At 37.7% G+C, this 22352-nt stretch overlaps 1 protein-coding gene across 1 annotated transcript; it reads left to right on the top strand.

Moving 5' to 3' along the window:
• The first annotated feature begins 21422 nt into the window (after nt 1–21422).
• Nucleotides 21423–22135, top strand: LOC100456559 (small ribosomal subunit protein eS7-like). Its single transcript, XM_054537703.2, has one exon. It carries the CDS (start codon nt 21505–21507, stop codon nt 22096–22098), a length of 594 nt encoding a protein of 197 aa, XP_054393678.1. The 5' UTR covers nt 21423–21504; the 3' UTR covers nt 22099–22135.
• The last annotated feature ends 217 nt before the right edge of the window (nt 22136–22352 follow it).

Here is a 22352-nt window from a genome sequence, read left to right on the forward strand (position 1 = left end):
TGACGCAGGAGAATGACGTACACCCGGGAGGCGGAGCTTGCAGTGAGCCGAGCGCCACCGTACTCCAGGCTGGGCGGAAGAGTGAGGCTCCGTCTCAAAAAAAAAAAAAAAAAAAAGAAAGAAACTTACTTTACCTGTAAAGATGCTCACAGACTGAAAGTGAAGAGACAGGAAAAGATATTCCACATCAACAGAAACCAAAAGTGTGCAGGAGTAGTTAAACTTAGATAAAATAAACATTAAGTCAAAAGACATAAAAAGGGACAAGGAAGATTATTACATAATGATAAAGAGATCAATTTAGCACGCGGATGTAAGAAATTTGCATATATATATATTTATAGTCAGGGTTCTCTCGAGGGACAGGACTAATAGGATTGATGTATATATAAAGGGGAGTTTATGAAGGAGTATTGACTCACACGATTACAACGTGAACTCCCACAATAGGCCATCTGCAAGCTAAGGAGCAAGGAAGCCAGTCCGAGTCCCAAAACCTCAAAAGTAGGGAAGCTGGCTGGGCACGGTGGCTCATGCCTGTAATCCCAGCACTTTGGGAAGCCAAGGCGGGTGGATCACGAGGTCAGGAGTTCAAGACCAGCCTGGCCAAGATGGTGAAATCCCGTCTCTACTAAAAACTACAAAAATTATCGGGGTGGGGTGGTGCACACCTGTAATCCCATCTACTCGGGAGGCTGAGGAAGGAGAATCGCTTGAACCCGGGCAGTGGAGGTTGCAGTGAGCGGAGATGGTGCCATTGTACTCCAGCCTGGGCAACAGAGTAAGACTCCGTCTCAAAAAAAAAAAAAAAAAAAAAAAAAAAGTAGAGAAGCCAACAGTGCAGTTTTCAGTCTGTGGCCAAAAGCCCAAGAGGCCCTGGCAAACCACTGGTGTAGGTCCAAGAGTCCAAAAGCCAAAGAACTTCGAGTTCTATGCTCAAGGGCAGGAAGCATCCAGCACGGGAGAAAGATGGAGGCTGGAAGACTCACCCAGTCTAGTCCTTCCATATTCCTCTGCCTACTTTTATCCCAGCAGCTGATTAGATGGTGCCCACCCAGATTGAGGGCAGTTTTTCCTCTCCCAGTCCACTGACTCAAATGTTAATCTCCTTTGGTAACACCCTCAAAGACACACCCAGGAACAATACTTTGCATCCTTCAATCCAATCAAGTTGACAGTCAGTTTTAACCATCATATACAGGTTTGAGCATTATACCAACATCTGAGCGTTATACCAACATCTGAATACTTACCTCTTTAGGTTCTAATTCTATAATCTTAGATGAACTCTCCAGACATCCTGTTGATTAATATTTTGTCTGACCTGGCATAAATTCCAGGTTTTGAAAGATGATAAATTATGAAAATTAAATTATGCCTAGAGACAGTTTTGTCCATAACATCACAAACTCCAAAAATTAGCTGCACAGGGAGTAACAGGAAACACCAAATACAGTTTACTGGATGTGAAGCCATCCAAAATTATCTTGGTTTTCAGAAATGTAATTGCTGCAAGAAGTAGCTTGAAATATAAATTGGAATTCATTTTTTGTTTTCCTATTACTGTCATGGGAGGGAGGGATAAGGAGGGGTGAGAAGGGGTGACTGAAGGTTCTTGAAAGTAATTCTCATATTTGACTTCTCAGGTTAATTTCTTCCTATTCTTTATGTCTTGTTGAAGTGTAATGCTTTTAATTCTGAAGCTAGAGGGCCACAAGAAAGACATGTTTACCAAGTCCATATCAAAAGAAAATAGTATCCCATGATGATCTCTTTGTCTTTCAATATCTAACTGCTGGTGAATTGTGGAGTAAGCAACCTGTCACGTACATTAGTCCTGTGAGCTATGGACCATTAGACTAGAGCAGTACTTGATGTAGCTTTATCTTCTAAGATGGTTGTTAATTTCTTTAAAGTAGTTTTGGGACTTGAAAATCTTTGGCACAGTTTGGGGAGCAGAAATAAATTTGTTGCCTTTCTATGTATTACTGAAAATTGCTTAGGGTGGTACAAATTTTCATTTTATCAGGCCATATTACAGTCTGAATTATGTCCTTTTGACAATGAACTACCACATACTTATGAAAATAACTTCGTAAATATTAATAAAGCCTTTCCCTTCAGGCTAGCCTATGGGTGTTGCTATGAATAAACAGAAGTGGACTGACTGGAATGCTACCCTATTAGGAATTATCGATGTTGAGAAATGACCTCTTAAATTTTGGTTTGGAGGTTTCTGCTAAGACTCTACCTTATTTTTTATTATAATGTGGTTTTCCTGTATACCATATTCTAAATTATTTATTAATTGGAGTGGAGCCTAACCACAGTATCATTAATAATTAATTCTTCTGTTGGATCTGTGTGCATTCATGTGATTAAATGCCTGTGCTTTAGCTTATGGAACCCACAATCTGCTATTTTGCATTGATTAGAAGAAATGCACAAATAGCAAGCACCCATTATGGAATTCCCAAAGGATATTCACAGTAACCTTCTCCTGAGTGTTTCTAACCTCTGATGCACCATTATGTGAAAAGAGAAAATCAAAGTCTTCTACCCACGGTTTGTTGCATTTGAAACAGTGCATTTGTGGGTAGGTAGAGCTTTGTGCCTGCTTCTTCACAATTGTTCTTTTAATGCTTATTTTTCCTCAAGAGCAAAGAGATGGGTGAATAGGATGGATAAGCTACATGAAGTATCCTCAGCAATATGTAGGAAAATGAAATAACATTTAAAAAGACATGCTTTATACGGAATTTTCAGCTTTACCAAACATAACTGATTTCATCTTGATAAGCTAGATCCTTGTTTTAAGAAAAAAAACACTTCTCCCAGCCCAGACCTCAGACGCTTGACATAACAAAGGTTTACTTTTTACTGTGGGTTCACACCCCATGCAGTTTGGCAGAAGGCACTGTTTCACACTCCCTTTCAGAAATCAAGCCTGGCAGAGGGCTCTCCTCCTATTACTTGTTGGTCTGGAATAAAAGGCATGTTTGGTCTGCACACCAGGGAGAGAGAGGCTGCAGACCACACCTGGGCTTTTCATGATCTCAGAGTGAGACATTCAATGATAAAATGAGTCATGGAGGTGATACATTGCTCCCACTCAGAGTTCATTGGCCATGACCAGTCCCATGAGTGGGAATTTGGGGAAATATAGAAATTTGGGGGAGCATTACTGTCTATGGCCCCTGTCTATCCTTCTAGTCACCAAAGATCCTTTTGTTATTTTCTCCCAATATATGGCTCACATTTAATAGCTTTCCAAAGGAGGACCCAAAAAAATTCCATCCTGTCACAAACTCAACTTCAAGTCCAGGGTCCTTGGGTGATGTGCAGTCATCTCTATGTTAAACCCAAATATGACTCCAGCAGCTCTAGGTCCAGAAACCTGTAGACTAAAAGGACCTGATACTGCCTTCTCTAATGAAAAAAAAAAAAAGAGAAAAATAGGGACTGACAGTAGTGACTTATTTGTATCAATTCCCAAATTCCACTGAACACATGTTATTAAGGACACTCTCTTTGGTGGAAACGGATCTTGATTCCTTAGTTCTGACTCTCCCTGGCCACGCTGATTCAGGCATTGAAGAGTATAACCTTCTTCCAGGCTGTGCAACTTTCTGAGCTCAATCCCTTCCAATAGAACATGAGTACCCTGTCATAGGCCCCATTATTATCAATATTCACTTCCCCTCCTTGCAAGAAGATTGTGTGTCCCACTCTATGTTAATCTCTGAGTGTTATATGATGTTTTCCAAAAAGCAAAATCATATAAGCAATGGAATGTATTATGTCTAGGGTAGCACGTGTTCTCCATGATGTCTTTGCCTTCTGCCATGCTAATTTGCAATGTCAGATAGGACCTAGAGAAAAGGAAACATGGAGCAGAGCCACAGCCAACCTGTGATGGCCATGGCCCTGTGGTGCAAAGAAGAAATGAGCTTTGCCTGCTGTAAGCTACTGACATTTCACAGTTGTTTGTTGCTGCAGCATGAACTAATAAGTCCATTCAAAGGCCACATCTCTTTTAGTCTAGTGGCTTTTTTGGCAATATAACTGTTTCAGAAACTTTATAGAGCTTCTTAAATAGTCTATGCAAGTTAGTCTGATGTGCTAATAAATGTATCTAACATTCTCTTTCAGACATGATTCTCATCTATAAAATGTGGGTTTGCTTTCTTACTCTTACAACTCTCACTCTCTCTAAACTTAATATATATATTATATATTTATGTATAATATAAAATATATTATATATTTATGTATAATATAAAATATGTTATATATTTATGTATAATATAAAATATGTTATATATTTATATGTATAATATAAAATATGTTATATATTTATATGTATAATATAAAATATGTTATATATTTATATGTATAATATAAAATATGTTATATATTTATATGTATAATATAAAATATGTTATATATTTATATGTATAATATAAAATATGTTATATATTTATATGTATAATATAAAATATGTTATATATTTATATGTATAATATAAAATATGTTATATATTTATATGTATAATATAAAATATGTTATATATTTATATGTATAATATAAAATATGTTATATATTTATATGTATAATATAAAATATGTTATATATAACATAATTATATATATGTGTGTGTATATATATATATATATATATATATATTGCTCCTATCCTTAGTTTAGTTTTGCCCTTAAGCATTTAAATTACTTGAAAGGTTGTACTGAGTATTTTTCTCAAAAAGGCTTTCTTAAGCCTGTTACTGCCAGGTATCAACTGCTTTGGACTCAGTTGATACTAACTGTCCTAATTCCCTTTTATTAAGCTGAAAATTGACAATTTCTGTACTGAAATTATCTGTTTCTTGCAATGCCTTGTAAATACAACTAAGTAGCAATAGAAATACTATAAGTGCTCCATTTTTCAACCTCTTCCCGTATATATGCTACATGATCTACTTTGCAAATTATCACAGGCTCCAGTTTCACAAAATATTTTAGCCCTGCAAAAAGAGATTGCTAATGTAAATCTAAAAACACTTCTAAAATTTAAAAGTTTACTTAAAAACTAGGTTGTTATCTTTTTGGCTTGATAACCATTTCCTCAGTGGCCACTAAACCATTGCCATGTACTTTAGTGTTTTGGTTTGTCTGTTACAGGAGCATATCTCTCCTGGTACCAGTTTCTGTATGAGTAAGGAAAGGTTAGGTTACACTGGGGCAATCAATAATTTCCAAATCCCTGTGGCTTCGCATACCAAAGGTGTATTGGTCAGTCTCAGTACATGTTCCTTGGAGATGGTCACAGCTTCTGCTCTAGACAGCCCAGTGGAGGGCCCACTATCTGGCATTTGCACTAGTTGGCCTGGCAGCAAAAGCCTTTACAAAACCTCATCCTGGAAATGACACATGGCTTTGCTCTGGCCAATGTATTGACCAGAACTGGTCTCCAGGACCCCACCCAACTTTTGTAAAAGTACTAGAAAAATATAGAGAAGTAAATGAAATCTTTGGGGGATATTGCTGTCTCTACAAAAATTATGTAATATACCATTCAAATTAAAAAGAAGGAAGTGACTATAAATATGAACAAAATGACAGGAAAAAGAAAAAATTTATAATAATATCCAGGCACAGTAATTATGGAATAAATCAGATTTCTGGCATGCCTGTTTGTATGACAGTAAAAAAAAAAAAAAAAATCATTTCTGAATTATTCAGAAAATGACTGTCTAATTTGTATTTTTTTTATCTCTTCCTTGCTTATCTTTCCCCCTCTGGTAGTTACTATTCCTTAATACAAGATGAAAAACCCAAACTAGGATATTTTATATCTTACAGTTGCTATGGCAAAAGGTATAAACAAATAACAGTAACGTGTATTATCTGTACAACTTGCAATCTTAATCAGTTGTGTGGCCATATAATTTATTGCTCAAACCAGAACATTTTGAGAGTGAAAATGGGTGATATTAAATATACAGAGAGATAACTCAAAGAATTTTATTTTTCAAAATGTAAAGATGTGTAAAATAGTTGCACAAAGATTAAGAAACTTATTTGAGGTTATAAAATTAAAAAGCAGGAGAAACATGCTTAAATTTGAGGTGCCTAATTCCCATATCTCAACTCTTACTCACTGTGCTGTCTCAATTACCTCCTCCCTTCTCACTAGAGAGTCATTAATAATAAATTTCTCAAACTGGGATAAATATATAAAGAACTTCAGAGAACATAGGAAGCTTTGTGTCATATTTACTTGTGATGATTCCACATTAATCAGGAAAGAGCAAGGGAACCGTTGGGAAATATTAAATAAAAAGAGCCCAGTTCTGACATAATTTTTGCTTAAATGTGGAGGGAGGTGAAATTGGTTGAGAGGTCATGGCAAAGTCTTAAGGGACTCCAGAAGACTGGCTCAGTACTTTGAATAATAATGTATTAATGTATATTATTATTATAATTATTTGAACAATAATGTATATTAAAATTATTCAGAAAATAATAAAATGGGTAATATCCAGTTCAGTGTAAATGACTAGTATTTACTCAGATATACAGCACATTTTCCTTTCTTTCTCTGTATCCTTCAAAAGTTATAAGAATATCTGCACATAATCATATGTATGGTGTTAAATTACTCCATGGAAGTTGCTAGACAGCATAACCTGATGGGAGAAACAGAAAACGTAATAGAAGTGAAATCAGCAGAGCAGTTAACAGAACTTAGAAGCAATGATGCATTTCATTTTCACAGTATGCCCTATGGTTTTTCATTTTGTTTTGAGCATTGTAGCTTTTAAGACCATAAAACTATTTGTTAATTTCCATGCCCACTGCCAATCAAAGTTCATGAATATATTTTGCAGGAATACGTAGCACCCGTCAAGCATAGTGTAAATAGTGATTAAAGGGGCAGATAAAGAAACAGGGTAAAGAGAATGAATGAATGAATGAATGATACAAGGTTTAAAATAGATAATTTTTTCCCACGACAGCCTCTACTCATCAAGGATATGCACTGAAAACTAGACAGGCCATTCTCTCTTTTCTGCTCCATATGTGATGTTGGCCCCAAAGACTAATACAGTTTCACAGTGGGCAAGACAGTTACACTCATATAAAGTGGTTATTGAGCATTTTATGACATCCCAAAACATTTTCAAAAATAACATTTGCCTGTAAAATTGACAGTCTCCACTCACCTTTACCAAAGTTTCCCTTAGAAAGTCCCTTATTGATTAGGTATGGATTAGGATAGCCTTAGTTGATAATTAACAAGGTCATTTGCAGGTTGCCCAGTCTGGCTTAAATTTAAATTTAATTTTTGGATTGATATTGGACATTTGATGTCCCTTAGGGAGATAGTATTTCTTGTGTTAGCCAATTTATATAATTTTTCCTTTGGAAAATTATTTTAAATGACCCATAAACTGCCAGAAATCAATTTACATCTTGCTATAGTGTTTCAACCAGACAATGAACACAATTCAATTAATCCTTAATAGTAAGTTCTCTGAATATACCTTAGTTATTTTTTATTGCACGTGGGATGATTATTCATGATTGTGTGTGGCACTACCAGCAAAAGGAAAATTGACCATATTCAAAGATAAACTATATGTAATTATGTAATTACACTTGACATAAATTTAAGGATATTGAATGCACCAGGAAATCTGTAATCTGGAAGTTTTATTGTCTAATCCAAAGATCTAGCCAATAAGCTGTGTAGATTTTTCTTTTAAGTAGCTAACCACAAATGAGCTAATGACTGATGGTTTTATGGTTGCAATATCAGTGTACATATGACCAAAAATTGCTAATGGATTTAGTTTATATATCTATTTGAGAGAAACAGATACTCGGGATCTTAGAGAACAGTTAGCCTCTGTTATTTCTTTGCTTTGAGAATAATTTAGAGCCCTAGTCTTCTAGCAGGATTCTTAATAGGTCTGGAGTCCCAGAAATGCTGAACAGGGACCTGAACCCTCATTAGGCACATCCAGACACAGCTCAGCAATTGCTGGTCCTTACAATCCCAACTGGTCAGTGGCCCTGAGGCCCTAACTCTTCTGCTGGTCCCCTCACTCATTCCCAAGGCTGTAGGTACCCAGTAAAATATTAGCGCAGCTTCCCTGTCCCCACTCCTCACCATTACCCTCCTTATTGAAACTTGTCTTTTCAGCTTCTATCATCAGACTAGTCTCAAGTTTCCTGGCCTCCAAATTCAATGTATTTATAAGATGCTGACCAAAATAGTATTCCCATGGCATAGCTCCTGAGAAGAAAGTATCACATCCTAGGCTCCACCTAGGATTTCGGAATGCCTCACTCTGACCCTATCTTCTGTGCCCAGAAGTAAGCATTGGATTCCTTACAAAAGGTAAACCCAGGAAATAGGGTTTACCAATAATTGAAACACAGCCAGCAACAAGGCAAAAGTATTTAACAACAAGTGGTCAAAAGAGACACGGAGACATAATTGAGCACCTCCCTCACGAGAACCAGCATGTTCTGAACTAAGATCCTTCAACATCTAAACAGTCCCAAAGTGTTAGTTCTGCTTCCAAATGCTAGCCAAAGGGAGAGAAAGCTAGTGTTATGTAATAGTGATACAGGGTTATTACTGTAAATTATCTTTTTTTAGAAAAAAAAATCTCACTCTGTCACCCAGGCTGGACTGTAGTTGTATGATCTCAGCTTACTGCAACCTCCACCTGCAGAGTTCAATCAATTCTCCTGCCTCAGCCTCCCGAGTAGCTGGGATTACAAGTGCTTGTGACCATGCCCGGCTAATTTTTGTATTTTTAGTAGAGACAGAGTTTCGCCATATTGGCCATGCTGGTCTTGAACTCCTAGTCTCAAGTGATCCACCCACTTCAGCCTCCCAAAATGCTAGGATTACAGGCATGAGCTACTGTGCCTGGCCTGTAAATCATTTTTTATGGTTCGAAGGAGATGGTCCATTTTTTGTCATGATCCTGTGGCTAGTCAAGATCACTGCAGAGCTGCAGTGATGCCTCACATTTTTGTTTCAAGTTTATAATTCTGAATGTATTTAGCCCATGCTTCCATAGGTTGGCCACCCCACCAAGATGGCAGAAGCAGGAGAAACTTGCATCCTCAGCCAAATAATGTTCAGCCACCTGATGCAGCCCTCCATGTGAACTCCGGTGCCCTTCTCTTACTACTCAGGTTTATCAGCAAAGGGTCTCGCATCCCTTGGGAGAAATTTTCCTCCTCAGGGACCTCAAAGCTTTTTCCAGTATGTGAACTTCTGTCTGAAGTATCTCATTAACCTAGTTGGATCGGGGAAGTTCTAGCAGCATTTAACCTCAGAAAGGCAGGTATAATTTCTGCAAAATCAAGATCCCTGGGGTATAACAGCTCAAAAACCTTCCTATGGTAAATATATTGAGACTATTTTATTAGACTGTGCCCTATTAAGAAGTCACACATGCAAAACACCTCATAAAAGTGAATGGATAGGATACAGATTGCAAAATGCAGTAAACATCTAGTTGGTCTATCAGATTTTCTTCTGATCTGCACCCATTTTTCATAGGTATTCAATCCAGCTCTCTCGATTATTGTTAGTTTCCAGTATATGCAAAATACTATCTCGACTACATTTACATTATATTTTATGATATTTTTATAGCAGTGTTGCATTTCTTATTTTGAATTCTATATAACAACTGAATATTTTAAATCAGAGAATATAATATGTCCTTGTATATTTTTAAAACATGATCATAAATACAGTTTGCAAAAATATTTATTGAAGTAACAATATTCTTTATGATGTGTCTGAGTTGTTTTACCCTATCACAATTTAAACATAAGTTGAGGAACAAATATGACCTCTAGGTGGCATCTAACTATTATTGAAATCAAAAGTTTCCTACAATGCTCTGAAGGTTTGAGAGCCAATTCCTGCCTTGACTACCATTATCTCAGCACTTCCTGTAGCTGACACATTTTTAAGGAGGTTCACAACCCTAACAGCCCCACAGTCTCCCAGTACTAGTATGCCCTGTGGTGAAAGTTAATGGCAAACAGCAACAACCCAATTCTGGAAGGACTGCTAATGGCCCAGACTCTTCAGTACTGAAGGTTTGAGTCACTCTACCAGGTACAAAACCAAGACCTGCTGAGGTCCTTGCTGAGGGTAAAGGAAATATGGAATAGATAGTGAAAGAAGGTAGTTATAAATACAGCTATGACCACATGACCCATCGCAGAAATAGACTGTAATTATTATAATATATCCTTATTACGAATATGTTTGCATATACATATTTGTACATAGAAAGTGTTCTTGTTTTCTTCTCTCTTATTTCTTTGTCATGTAACATGAGATGAATTAACTTTATACCACAGTATTTTAAGCATTGTGAATTTTCATCGTAGTATATAAGCAACAGAATATCAAGGAGAAAAGTAAACATTACTGAAGGATTTTGCATCCTCTTCTGGGGAAAGGGTAAGTGCATTTCCAGTTGTATATAGGATATAGGATAGTAGTGTCATGTTTGGCAGAAATGATACTTTGTTTTTGTCTTTATTTGGATATTAAGTATGGTTTATAAAAATGTGTATAGGTATCAAGTTGACAAGCAGTGGACTCTGATGATTAATTTATTGTTCAACTTGGCAAGGTTGTGGTCCCCAGTTACCTGGTAAAACACTAGTCTGATGTGGTTGTGAAGGTATTTTTATATATAATGGACATTTAAATTGGTTGACTCTAAGCAAGCAGATTACTCTCCATAACATGGACAGGCATCATCTAAACAGTTGCAAGTCTTGAGTAAAGACTGAGGTTCCCCAAAGAAAAAGGAATTCTTTCTCGAGACTGCAATGTAGAAACTCTGCCCAGGTTTCTAGCCTGCTGGTTGGCTCTAACAATTTTGAACTCAAGATTGCAACATCAACTGTTATCCAAATTTTCACCCTGCCTGTCTGCCTTATAGCTTTTAGACTCGCCAGGAACCATAATTATTATGTGAGCCAATTCCTTAAACAAATTTGTCTCTCTTTATCTGGACAACTCTAATACACATACCTTTGTTTCTCTTCAATTTGTTTCTTTAAGCCTGCAGCTTAAGAAATCATTTAAGCCAAACAAAATCAATGAAGAAAGTATTGATTTGAAGCTTTTGCTCTTAACTTACTATCCAATACAATAAAAATTTAATAAATCATATTGAAACATTTCTAACTTACAAAGCCAAAAGTTACACAAAGTGTAAAGAATTCAACAGTGACTTTTTGAAGTAAACTAGGAAAGCCTAACACAACCTTTTCTCATTCACACAGACTAAACCCATCCTTGGAAACAGAACACACATAATTTCCAACTGCTCTGAATGAAAATATTGTGAATTAAAATTCTATATTTTTTTTTTCAAAATTGCTGGCTATGGATATTGGATGCCGGGTCTCCTCAGAAAGAAGATCAGAATTACCAGAAAATACACAAGTTCCAAATGGAAAACTGAGAAAAGAGAGCCAGGACCTGACAGAGTGTCCATGGGAAGAAGCCAGGGTACAGAAAAGAAAAGCAGCAAGAGTCTGGCAAAGATCAGCCCCCAAGGAACTCAGAGCCCTCTAGGAAAAGTAGGTGGAAGTGTATCTCTGCTCCCCTCACCCTGTGACGATCTGCTGACTACCAAAATCTTGGAAACCCTCTGCCTTTGTGACCCACGGCAATTCTATCAGTGGCGATTTGGAGACTACCCAAGAACAGAGAACTGGGTGGCCACCTCATGCAGGTGTGCCTGCACTTCCCTCAGACCCAAACCGAGACAGCAGCCACCATACTGGTTGTGGGCCACTGCTTTGCCCTGGAAGTCTCTGCTCATGTGTCACCACACCACCAGGTTCCCCACAAACATACCCCACAAACCCACTCCGACCTTAATAAGTAAAGGAAATGGGTCCCTGAGGAGCTGTTGGGACCCCAGTAGGTATAACCCTTGGCATGGGCCATCTCTAAGGGACGGGGGAGCACAGCCCGCCAAAACCTCCTTGGGACAAAGGAAATATGGGTGCCACAGCAATCACTGAAGGAGGCAGCACTAATGCCTGAGAAGGAACATGTAGAGAGGGTCATCTTCTGCTCACCCATCCACTATTGTGAACACAGCAGTGTTTCTTTGGAGGAAGCATATTTGCAATTTTTGCAATGGCCCCACCTATACTGAAAGTGAGCCCAGCCACTTGACTGTACACAAAAGCTGGATCACAAATACCCCTCCCTAAACAGAGTGGCAGCAACCCAGCAACAGAGAATGGACAAGTTGCAGAATTGCCTGCTCCAAACTGGGAAAGAGGCTATGCCCTAAGTGCCCAGTTTGGTGGTAGCCATGAGAAGACTGTATCTCTGGCCTACAGCCACAATGAAGCCAGGAACCAAAGGACAAAGTGTTTATGAACTGAAGGTCATGAGCCCTATGACAAGGGCACGATAGGGGAGCAGATCAGTTCCTGCCAGCTCAGGATGAGGAGCTGTGCATCACCTCCCACTCCTTCCTTCAAGACCTTGGTGCATCCTAACGTGATCTCTTCCCACTACCCATTCTCAGGACAAGTTCTTTCACAGCTCATCAGCCCGCCTGAGGGCAAGCCTGCTCTTACTTTTAAGGGCTACTACTTAACTGCAGCCTGAAGTGCACCATCAAACAAAACAAAACAAAACAAAACAAAAATTGCTGCCAGAAGGGCTTAGCGCTGGTCCCAGAGACAAGCTTCATGAGACCTCCACACCCTTGGCCTTGCAGGGGATAGTGTGTCAGCTTGAAGACTTAATACATCACTGCAACAAGCAGCGTCTAAGAAAGCTGCAGATGCTATCCACAACAGTGGAACCCATAAAGAGCCTTGGCTCCCTGAACACACACAGAAACAAAACAAAATGATCATACACATATATCACAGTCATACACTCAAGGGAAATATAAAAACACTAAAAAGTCCTATCCAAATGATAGCAAATTCAAAAATTACAAGTGGCACCTCTCTAAGATGAGAAGGAATCACTACCAGAAATCTGGCAGTACAAAAAGCCAGAGTGTCTTGACACCTCTAAAGGATGGCACAGCTCTCCAGCATTGGATACTAACCTAGCTGAAAATTCTGAAATGACAGATGAAGAATTCAAAATACAGGTTTCAAGAAAACTAAATGAGATCAAAGAGAAAGTTGGAATCCAATACAAATAAACCATAAAAACGCTTAAGGACATGAAACACAAGATAGCTATTTTAAGAAAAAACCATACAGAACTTCTGGAACTGAAAAAGTTGCTAAAGGAATTTTAAAATAAGTTGGAAGCTTTAACAGTAGCCTACACCAAGCAGAAGAAAAATTTTGTAACCTTAAGACCAGACATTTGAATTAACCCAATCAGACAAAAATAAAGGAAAAAGGATTTTTAAACCGAGCAAGGCCTTTAAGAATATGGGATTATATAAAAACAACAAAATCTCCAGCTTATTGGCATTCCTGAGAGAGAAGAAGAAAAAGTAAGCAACTTGTAAAACATATTAAGAGGAACAATTCAGGAAAATCTCCCTAATCACGCTAGAGAAGTCAACATTCTGATACAAAAAAAATTGAGAACACATGCAAGATATTATACAACATGACCATCCCCAAGGAATATAGTCATCAGATCAACCAAAGTCAATGCAAAAGAAAAAAATCTTAAAGGCAGTTTAAAAAAGGGCCAAATTACCTAGAAGGGAAATCCCATCAGACTGACAGCAGACTTCTCAGTGGAAACCTTACAATCAACAGGTGATAGAGGCCTATTTTTAGCCTTTCTGAAGAAAAAAATCTGCCAGCCAAAAATGTTATATCCTGTCACACTAAGCTTCATAGAAGAAAAATAAAATCTTTCCCAGACAAGTAAACACCAAAGGAATTCTTCAACAGAGCAGTCATAGAAGAAATGCTCAAAGAAGTTCTGAATATGTAAACAAAAGAATGATACTTGCTACCACAAAAGCATACATAAGTACAAAGTTCACAGAATCTATGAAGTAATTAGACAATTGAGACTAGAAAGCAACTCGCTAATGACACTAAGATGGGAACAAAACCTCACATACTAATAATATTAACCTTGAATATACCCTAAATACTTCACTTAGAAGACACAGAGTGGCAAATTGACTAAAAAAAAGTAAGACCCAACTTTCTGATGCCTTCGAAGACTCATCTGATGCCTAATTACACCCACAGGCTCAAAGCAGAGGGATGAAGAAAGATCTATTATGCAATAGAAAACATAATACAGCAGGGGTAACTATTCTTGTATCAGATAAAACAGTCTTTAAACTATTGATAGTTAAAAAAAAAAAAAAAGGCAAAGAAGCCAGGCCCACTGGCTCACACCTGTAATCCCAGCGCTTTGGGAGGGAGGCTGAGGTGGGCAGATCACCTGAGGTCAAGAGTTTGAGACCAGCCTGGCCAACATGGTGAAAACCCATCTCTACTAAAAATACAAAAATTAGCCTGGCGTGGTGGCAGGTGCCTGTAATCCCAGCTACTTTGGAGGCTGATGCAGGAGAATAGCTTGAACCCGGGAGGCAGATGTTGCAGTGAGCCGAGATCGCACCATTGCACTCCAGCCTGGACAACAGAGTGAGACTCCATCTCAGGAAAAAAAAAAAAAAGACAAAGAAGGCTATTATATAATGATAAAAATTAGAGAACCCAGACTCATAAATACCACTAGACCTAACAAAAGGGATAGACAGCCATTTGATAGTGGGGGACTTCAACACTCCACTGAAAGAACTAGACAAATAATTGAGGGAGAAAACTAACAAAAAATTTCCGGACTTCAATTGAACCTAATATACATTTACAGAATACTTCACCCAACAACCACAGAATATACACTTTTTCTCATCTACGTGTGGAAGATTATCTAAAATTGATCACATACTTAGTCATGAAACAAGTCTCAATATAATCAAAATAACCAAAATCATACCAATCATCTCCTCAGACCACAGTGAAGTAAAATTAGAAATCAATACCAAAAGGAACTCCTCAAACCACATAAGCACATGGAAACTAAACAACTTGCTCCTGAGTGACTTTTGGGTAAACAGTGAAATTAAGGCAGAAATCAAATAAATTATTTGGAAAAAAAAGATAGAAAGCTCCCAAATCTACAGCCTAATGTCTCACCTAAAAGAACTGGAAAAACCCAAACCAAACCCAAAGCTAGCAGAAGGAAAGAAATGACAAAGATCACAGCAGAACTAAATGACACTGAGACCAAAAAGACCCATACAACTTTTCATTTTGTTGATTATACAATCAAATTATTGATTATTATATCAATAATTTATTTGGATAATAACAAATTATTGTAAAAATAATCAGCAAAATGAAAAGTTGGTTGTTTGTGTCCAGGTGCAATAGTTCATACCTGTAATCCCAGGACTTTGGGAGGCCGAGGTTGAAAGATCACTTCAGCCCAGGAGTTCAACACCAGCCTGGGCAACATGGTGAAACCCCATCTCTATTTTTTTTTAAGTTGCTTTTTTGAAAGAATAAACAAAACTGATAGACCACTAGCTAGATTAACCAAGAAAAAAGAGAGGCAATTCAAATAAGCACAATCAGAAATGACAAAAGTGGCATTACAACTGGTACCACAGAAGTATGAAAGATTCTCACGGACTGCTATGAACATCTCTATGCACACAAACTAGAAAACTAGAGGAAATGGATAAATTCCTGGAAACATACAACCTTTCCAGAGTGAGCCAGGAAGAAATGAAAATCCTGAACAGACTGATAATGAGTAATGAAATTGAATTAGTAATAAAAAATCTACCAAACAAAAAAACCCAGGGCCAGACTGATTCACAGCTGAATTCTACAAGACATACAAAGAAGAGATTCTACCAATCTTACTGAAATTATTCAGAAAATCTAGGAAAACATGTCCCTCCCTAATTCACTCAACAAAACCTGTATCACCCTGATACCAAAATATGGCAAAGACAAGAAGAAGAAAGAAAACTGCAGGCCAATATCCTTGATGAATATAGTCACAAAAAATATATAAAAATATTAAAAGATAATTCATCATGAACAATTGGGTTTTATTCCTGGGATGCGAGGATCAACACATGCAAATCAATAAATGTGATTCAGCACATAAACAAACTAAAAAGAAAACCATATGCTTATCTCAATAGATGCAGAAAAATCATTCAATAAAATGCAACATTTCTTCATGATAAAAACCTTCAACAAACTAGTCATTGGAAGAACATGCCTAAAAATAGTAAGAGTCATGTATGGCAAAACCACAGCCAACATCATAATGATGGGCAAAAATTGAAAGCATTCCCCTGATAATTAGAACAAGACAAGGATGTCCACTCACCACTTCCATTTATCATAGTACTGGAAGTCAAAACTACAGTAATTAGCCAATAGAAATAAAAGTCATCCAAATAGGAGAAAAGGAAGTCAAATCATCTGTTTGCCCATGACATGATTCTATACCTAGAAAACCCTAAAAATTTATCCAAAAGACTCCTAGATCTGATACAAGACTTCAATAAAGTTTCAGTACATAAAATCAATGTACAAACATCAGTAGCATTTCCAAACACTGGTAATATTCCACTGATAACCCAATCAAGAACTCTATTTCATTTACAATGGCCACAAAAAGGTAAAATGCCTAGGAATACATTTAACCAAGGAAGTAAATGATCTCTACAAGGAGAACTAAAAAACACTGATGAAAGAAATCACAAGTGCAACAAACAAATGGAAAAACATTTCATGCTCATGGATTGAAAGAATAAGTATCATGAAAATGACCATACTGCCCAAAGCAATCTATAGATTCCATGTAATTCCTATCAAATTCCCAGTCTCATTTTTTCACCAGATTGAACAAACAATCCCAAAACTCATTTAGAACCAAAAAAGGGCCTGGATAGTCAAAGCAATCCTAAGCAAAAATAACAAAGCTTTAGGCAACACATTATCTCACTTCAAACAATACTATAAGGCTTTAGTAACCAAAACACCATGATACTGATACAAAAGTAGACAAATCAATGGAAAAGAATAGAGAACCCAGAAGTAAAGCCACACACCTACAACGAAGTTAAACAAAGTTGACAAAAGTAAACCATGGGAAAAGAACACTTTATTCCATAAATGATGCTGGGAAAACTGGCTATTCATAGGGAGAAGAATGAAACTGGACCACTACTTCTTACCATATACAAAAATTAACTCAAGATGGATTAAAGGCTTCAATGTAATACTGAAGCTATAAAATTCCTAAAAAGAAAACCTACAAAAAACTCTTCTAGACATTGGCTTAGGCATAGAATTTATGACTAAGACCTTAAAAGCAAATGCAACAAAAACAAAAATAGACAAATGGAACTTAATTAAACTAAAAAGCTTCTACACAGCAAAAATGTTTTAAAAATCAACAGAGTAAACAGATAACATATAGAATGGGAAAGAATATTTGCAATATGCATTCAACAAAGGACTAATATCCAGAATTTATAAGGAATTTAACTCAACAAATAAAAAAACCATTAAACCGTGGGCAAAGGAGATGAACAGACACTTTTCAAAAGAAGACACACATAGCCAACAAATGTGAAAAAATGCTCACCATCACTAATCATCAGAGAAATGCAAATCAAAACTACAATGAGATACCATCTCACACCTCAGCCAGGCTGTTATTAAAAAGTCAAAAAAAAAAAACCAAAAAACAACAACAACAGATGCTGATGAGGATGTGGAGAAAAGGAAGTGCTTATACTCTGTTGGTAGGATTGTAAATTAGTTCAACCCCTATGGAAAACAGTATGGAGATTCGTTAGAGTACTAAAAATAGAACTACCATTCCACCCAGCAATCTCACTACTGGGTATCTACCAAAATGGAAAGAGATAGTTTTATCAAAACAAACAAACAAACAAAACCACTTGTACTCATATGTTTATTAAATCACTGTTCACAATAGCAAAGTCATGGAATCAACCTAAATGTCCATCAACAGTGGATTGGATAAAGAAAATGTGGTTAATATACACTGCGAAATACTACACAGCTGTAAAAAAGAATAAATTATGTCCTTTAAGCAGCAGCATGAACAAAGCTGGAAGCCATTATCCTAAGTGAAATAACACAGAAACAGAAAATCAAATACTACATGTTCTCACTTATAAGTGGGAGCTAAACAGTCAGTACACATGGACATAAAGATGGAAACAATGGACACTGAGAACTCCAAAAGAGGGGAAGGAGAAATGGGGTAAGGGTTGAAAAACTACCTATTGAGTACAATGTTCACTACTTGGGGTATGGGTTTACTAGAGGTCCAAACCCCATTATTACACAATATATCCATATAACAAACCTACACATGTACCCCCAGAACCTGTAATAAAAAAAAATAAATAAATTATCAGTTATAAAATAAAAAGTTTCTACATTAAAAATATATTGATTGCACAACTCAGTTCAAATGCTTACAAAAGGTATACTATACTCAGGAAAGGTCCTTGCTCTAGGAGAAATTACACACACAAATCTTTTCACCTGAGTTTTTCTCTGTTACAGTGAATTAATATTCTCTGCAGTCAGGTATCTTAAGCATAAGTCCCATAGGCAGTTATTAATTATCCAAGAGCCTGGGGAAAGGACATAAGGCAGCACTATGACTATAGGAATAACAGACATTGGCCTCCCTCATTCCCACCCTCAAGTTCTAGCTTCAGCTCCCCTAATAACAGCGCAAGTGATAGATTAAGCTTGGAGGGCAAGAATTTTTAGGGCTTTGTAAGATATTATAGCTCTTAAAGTATACATTGAAATTCTTTGAGGGCAAAGGATTTGAGTCACCTAGCTGACCCCTATAGTACTTTTTATAGAATAAATTCTGATAATATCCATGAATAGTGGTCCAGTTTTGCGAAGCCACTCTCATTCTGAGAAGTAATAATATTTACTTCCATATACTTTTGCGAACACTGTATATATTACTTTAACATTATTTGTACTCTGCAAGAAGATTTGCTTAGCAAAACTTTTAAAGCACTACATATATATTCTAGAAAATGATCTTGTCCTTCCTGTGTCCACATGTTCTCATTGTTCAGTTCCCACCTATGAGTGAGAACATGCGGTGTTTGGTTTTTTTGTCCTTGCGAGCACATGTACCCTAAAACTTAAAGTATAATAAAAATAAATAAATAAATAAATAATAGAAAAATTTTAAAAAGAAAATGATCTTTTCAAAAAAAGGAAAAGAAGAACTCTTAGAATCAAGTCTAAAGCCACATTGCTTTCTGCATTCAATAACTTGTATGAACACAAAAATTAAAAAGAGAGACATAACTAACCTCTCACTCATACCATATTTTAAAGAAAGTAAGAAGAGAAGGGGCACTACTTCCACGATGCAATCTACAGCTATAATTAAAACTCCATCGCTTTTGAATTTTTCTAAATTTTGTGGTTAGAGTCCTTTCCTCCATGGTTGAAATTACTTTCTTAAGTTTCATTATGCAGCTTGCTTGCTCAAAACTTCTCTTAAACTTTTCATTTTCTGCCACTACCCTTTTCTCATTCTTACAATCTTACCTGCAATCCTTCTTCAATCATATGAATTCTTGTAGAATAACTAATGTATAGGGGAATGTAAGAGGAAAAGTGGGCATGGGAAGAGTCCCAAGCAGGCTGGAAACTATGACACTATGCAATGTATGAAAGATTAAGGTCCAAGCACTTTGAGAGGCTAAAGTGGGGGGAATACTTGAGGCTCGCAGTTTGAGACCAACATGGTGACACCCTGTCTCTACAATAAATACACAAAAAATAAATAAGAATTAGCCAGGTGTTGTGGCATGCACCTGTAGTCTCAGCCATTCGTGAGGCTAAAGTGGGAGGATTGCTTGAGCCCAGGGGTCCAAGGTTACAGTGAGCTATGATCATGGCAGTGCACTCCAGGCTGGATGACAGAGCAAGACCCTGTCTCAAAAAAAAAAAAAAAAAAAACCCATAAAATAATTTAAAAATTTAAAAACAAAAAGACAAGAAATAGTAAAAGAAGAGGCCAAGTGACTGCAAAGGTGAAGAGCACCTGGAAACTCAGCTTCACCACTGAGATCTCAATTGCTTGTTCAGAAACTCAGTGGCATCCATTCACCCAGGGATAGTCAAATTTCAGTGATGTCTACTCAACTCACAAAAGGAAATTAGCAGGGAGCCAGCTATTGGATAATGTGCCAAAATGATTACCTCAGTGGGGATCCAGCTGACTGGAATAAAAGGCTAAATCAAGCCAGGTTCAGCTAACACATAATAGTAGTTTTGAATGAATAAGCAACAAAGCATACTGGGTCATGGAGACAAGTCAAGGTCAACAGCCTGGTTGAAGTCAAGAGTAGGTACAATGCAAGTGCCGAGCATGAAATGAAATCAGATCCCATTGGATTAAGGAACTTTCCAGGAAGGTTAAAACCAAAGGTGCACTTACAGGCTCCTCTGTAAAGTTAGTTAAATAGCACATGGCTTTAGCACAGTGATTTTGAAGTTTAAAAACACTTTGCCTATGACTGTAACTTGTCTACCTCAAGCAGCCATTTTCATTGTTAACATGTGCCTGTCTTAGTTTCCTATTGATGCTGTAACAAATTATCACAAATTTGTGGCATAAAATAGCCCAAGTTTGTTGTCTCATAGACTGCAGTTAGAAGTTTGGGTTGGGTCACAGGTTTCTCTGCTTCAGGTCTCATAGGCTGAAGCCTATGGGCTCTAGGAAGAACCGCATCCAAGCTCATCCAGGTTGTTGATAGAATCCCCTTCTTTACTGTTGTAGGACTCAGGTCTGCGTTCCCTTGCTGGCTGACAGCTAGGGGCCACCTACAGCTTTAAGAGGCCTCTCTCTAGTCCTCACACATGGCCCCTGCATCTCAGGACTTCCCTTTCTTCCACATCTATCTTCTGCTTCCTCTTCCACGCTATCTCTGACTCCAGCCAGAAAATGTTCTGCGGTTTAAGGGCTCATGGGTGTAGATTGGGCCCAACCAAATAACAAGGATTTCTCTCTATTTTGAGGTCTTTAACCTTAATTACACGTACAAAGTCCCTTTGCCTTTTAAGGCAGGGTATTCCCATATCCTCAGTGGCTTCAGTGGCCGCCACTCCCTCTGCCACTATCCGCAGGGAAGGAAAGGCTCTGCCATTTGGGAAGGCGGTTTCTGTGTCACTGGACACCAGTTCTGAGAGTCAGTTTGAGAACTCATTCCAGAATGCGCTTTCCTCCCTCTCCCGGGCCCACCGCACCCTACATTTAATAAATGTGGTTGGCCCATCGGCCGCCGGATTTTGACGTGCTCTCGCGATATTTGGGTCTCTTCCTAAGCCGGCGCTCTGCAAGTTCTTCCAGGAGAAAGCCATGTTCACTTCGAGCGCCAAGATCGTGAAGCCCAATGGCGAGAAGCCGGACGAGTTCGAGTCCGGCATCTCCCAGGCTCTTCTGGAACTGGAGATGAACTCGGACCTCAAGGCTCAGCTCAGGGAGCTGAATATTACGGCAGCCAAAGAAATTGAAGTTGGTGGTGGTCGGAAAGCTATCATAATCTTTGTTCCCGTTCCTCAACTGAAATCTTTCCAGAAAATCCAAGTCCGGCTAGTACGCGAATTGGAGAAAAAGTTCAGTGGGAAGCATGTCGTCTTTATCGCTCAGAGGAGAATTCTGCCTAAGCCAACTCGAAAAAGCCGTACAAAAAATAAGCAAAAGCGTCTCAGGAGCCGTACTCTGACAGCTGTGCACGATGCCATCCTTGAGGACTTGGTCTTCCCAAGCGAAATTGTGGGCAAGAGAATCCGCGTCAAACTAGATGGCAGCCGGCTTATAAAGGTTCATTTGGACAAAGCACAGCAGAACAATGTGGAACACAAGGTTGAAACTTTTTCTGGTGTCTATAAGAAGCTTACGGGCAAGGATGTTAATTTTGTTCATTTTGAATTCCCAGAGTTTCAATTGTAAACAAAAATGACTAAATAAAAAGTATATATTCACAAAAAATAAATAAATAAATAAATAAATAAATAAATAAATAAGGTTGTACTTTTCTTAGGATGTGGATATTAGGGGGGCATTATTCTGCCTACCACATACCCATACTTTATTATTATTTTCCTGGCCAGATTGCCCATTTTGTAACGTTTACTGTTGCATATGCCTGAGAAGCTCACAGTTACCCTGTTTCTTGGGAAATATTAAGACTAGAGGTTTGCTGA

Source organism: Pongo abelii, chromosome 17 (assembly GCF_028885655.2).
Source record: "Pongo abelii isolate AG06213 chromosome 17, NHGRI_mPonAbe1-v2.0_pri, whole genome shotgun sequence".
Classification (NCBI taxonomy): domain Eukaryota; kingdom Metazoa; phylum Chordata; class Mammalia; order Primates; family Hominidae; genus Pongo; species Pongo abelii.

Excerpts from the sequence above, each read along its gene's own strand:
- LOC100456559 (XM_054537703.2), top strand. The coding sequence starts at position 21,505 with ATGTTCACTTCGAGCGCCAAGATCGTGAAGCCCAATGGCGAGAAGCCG.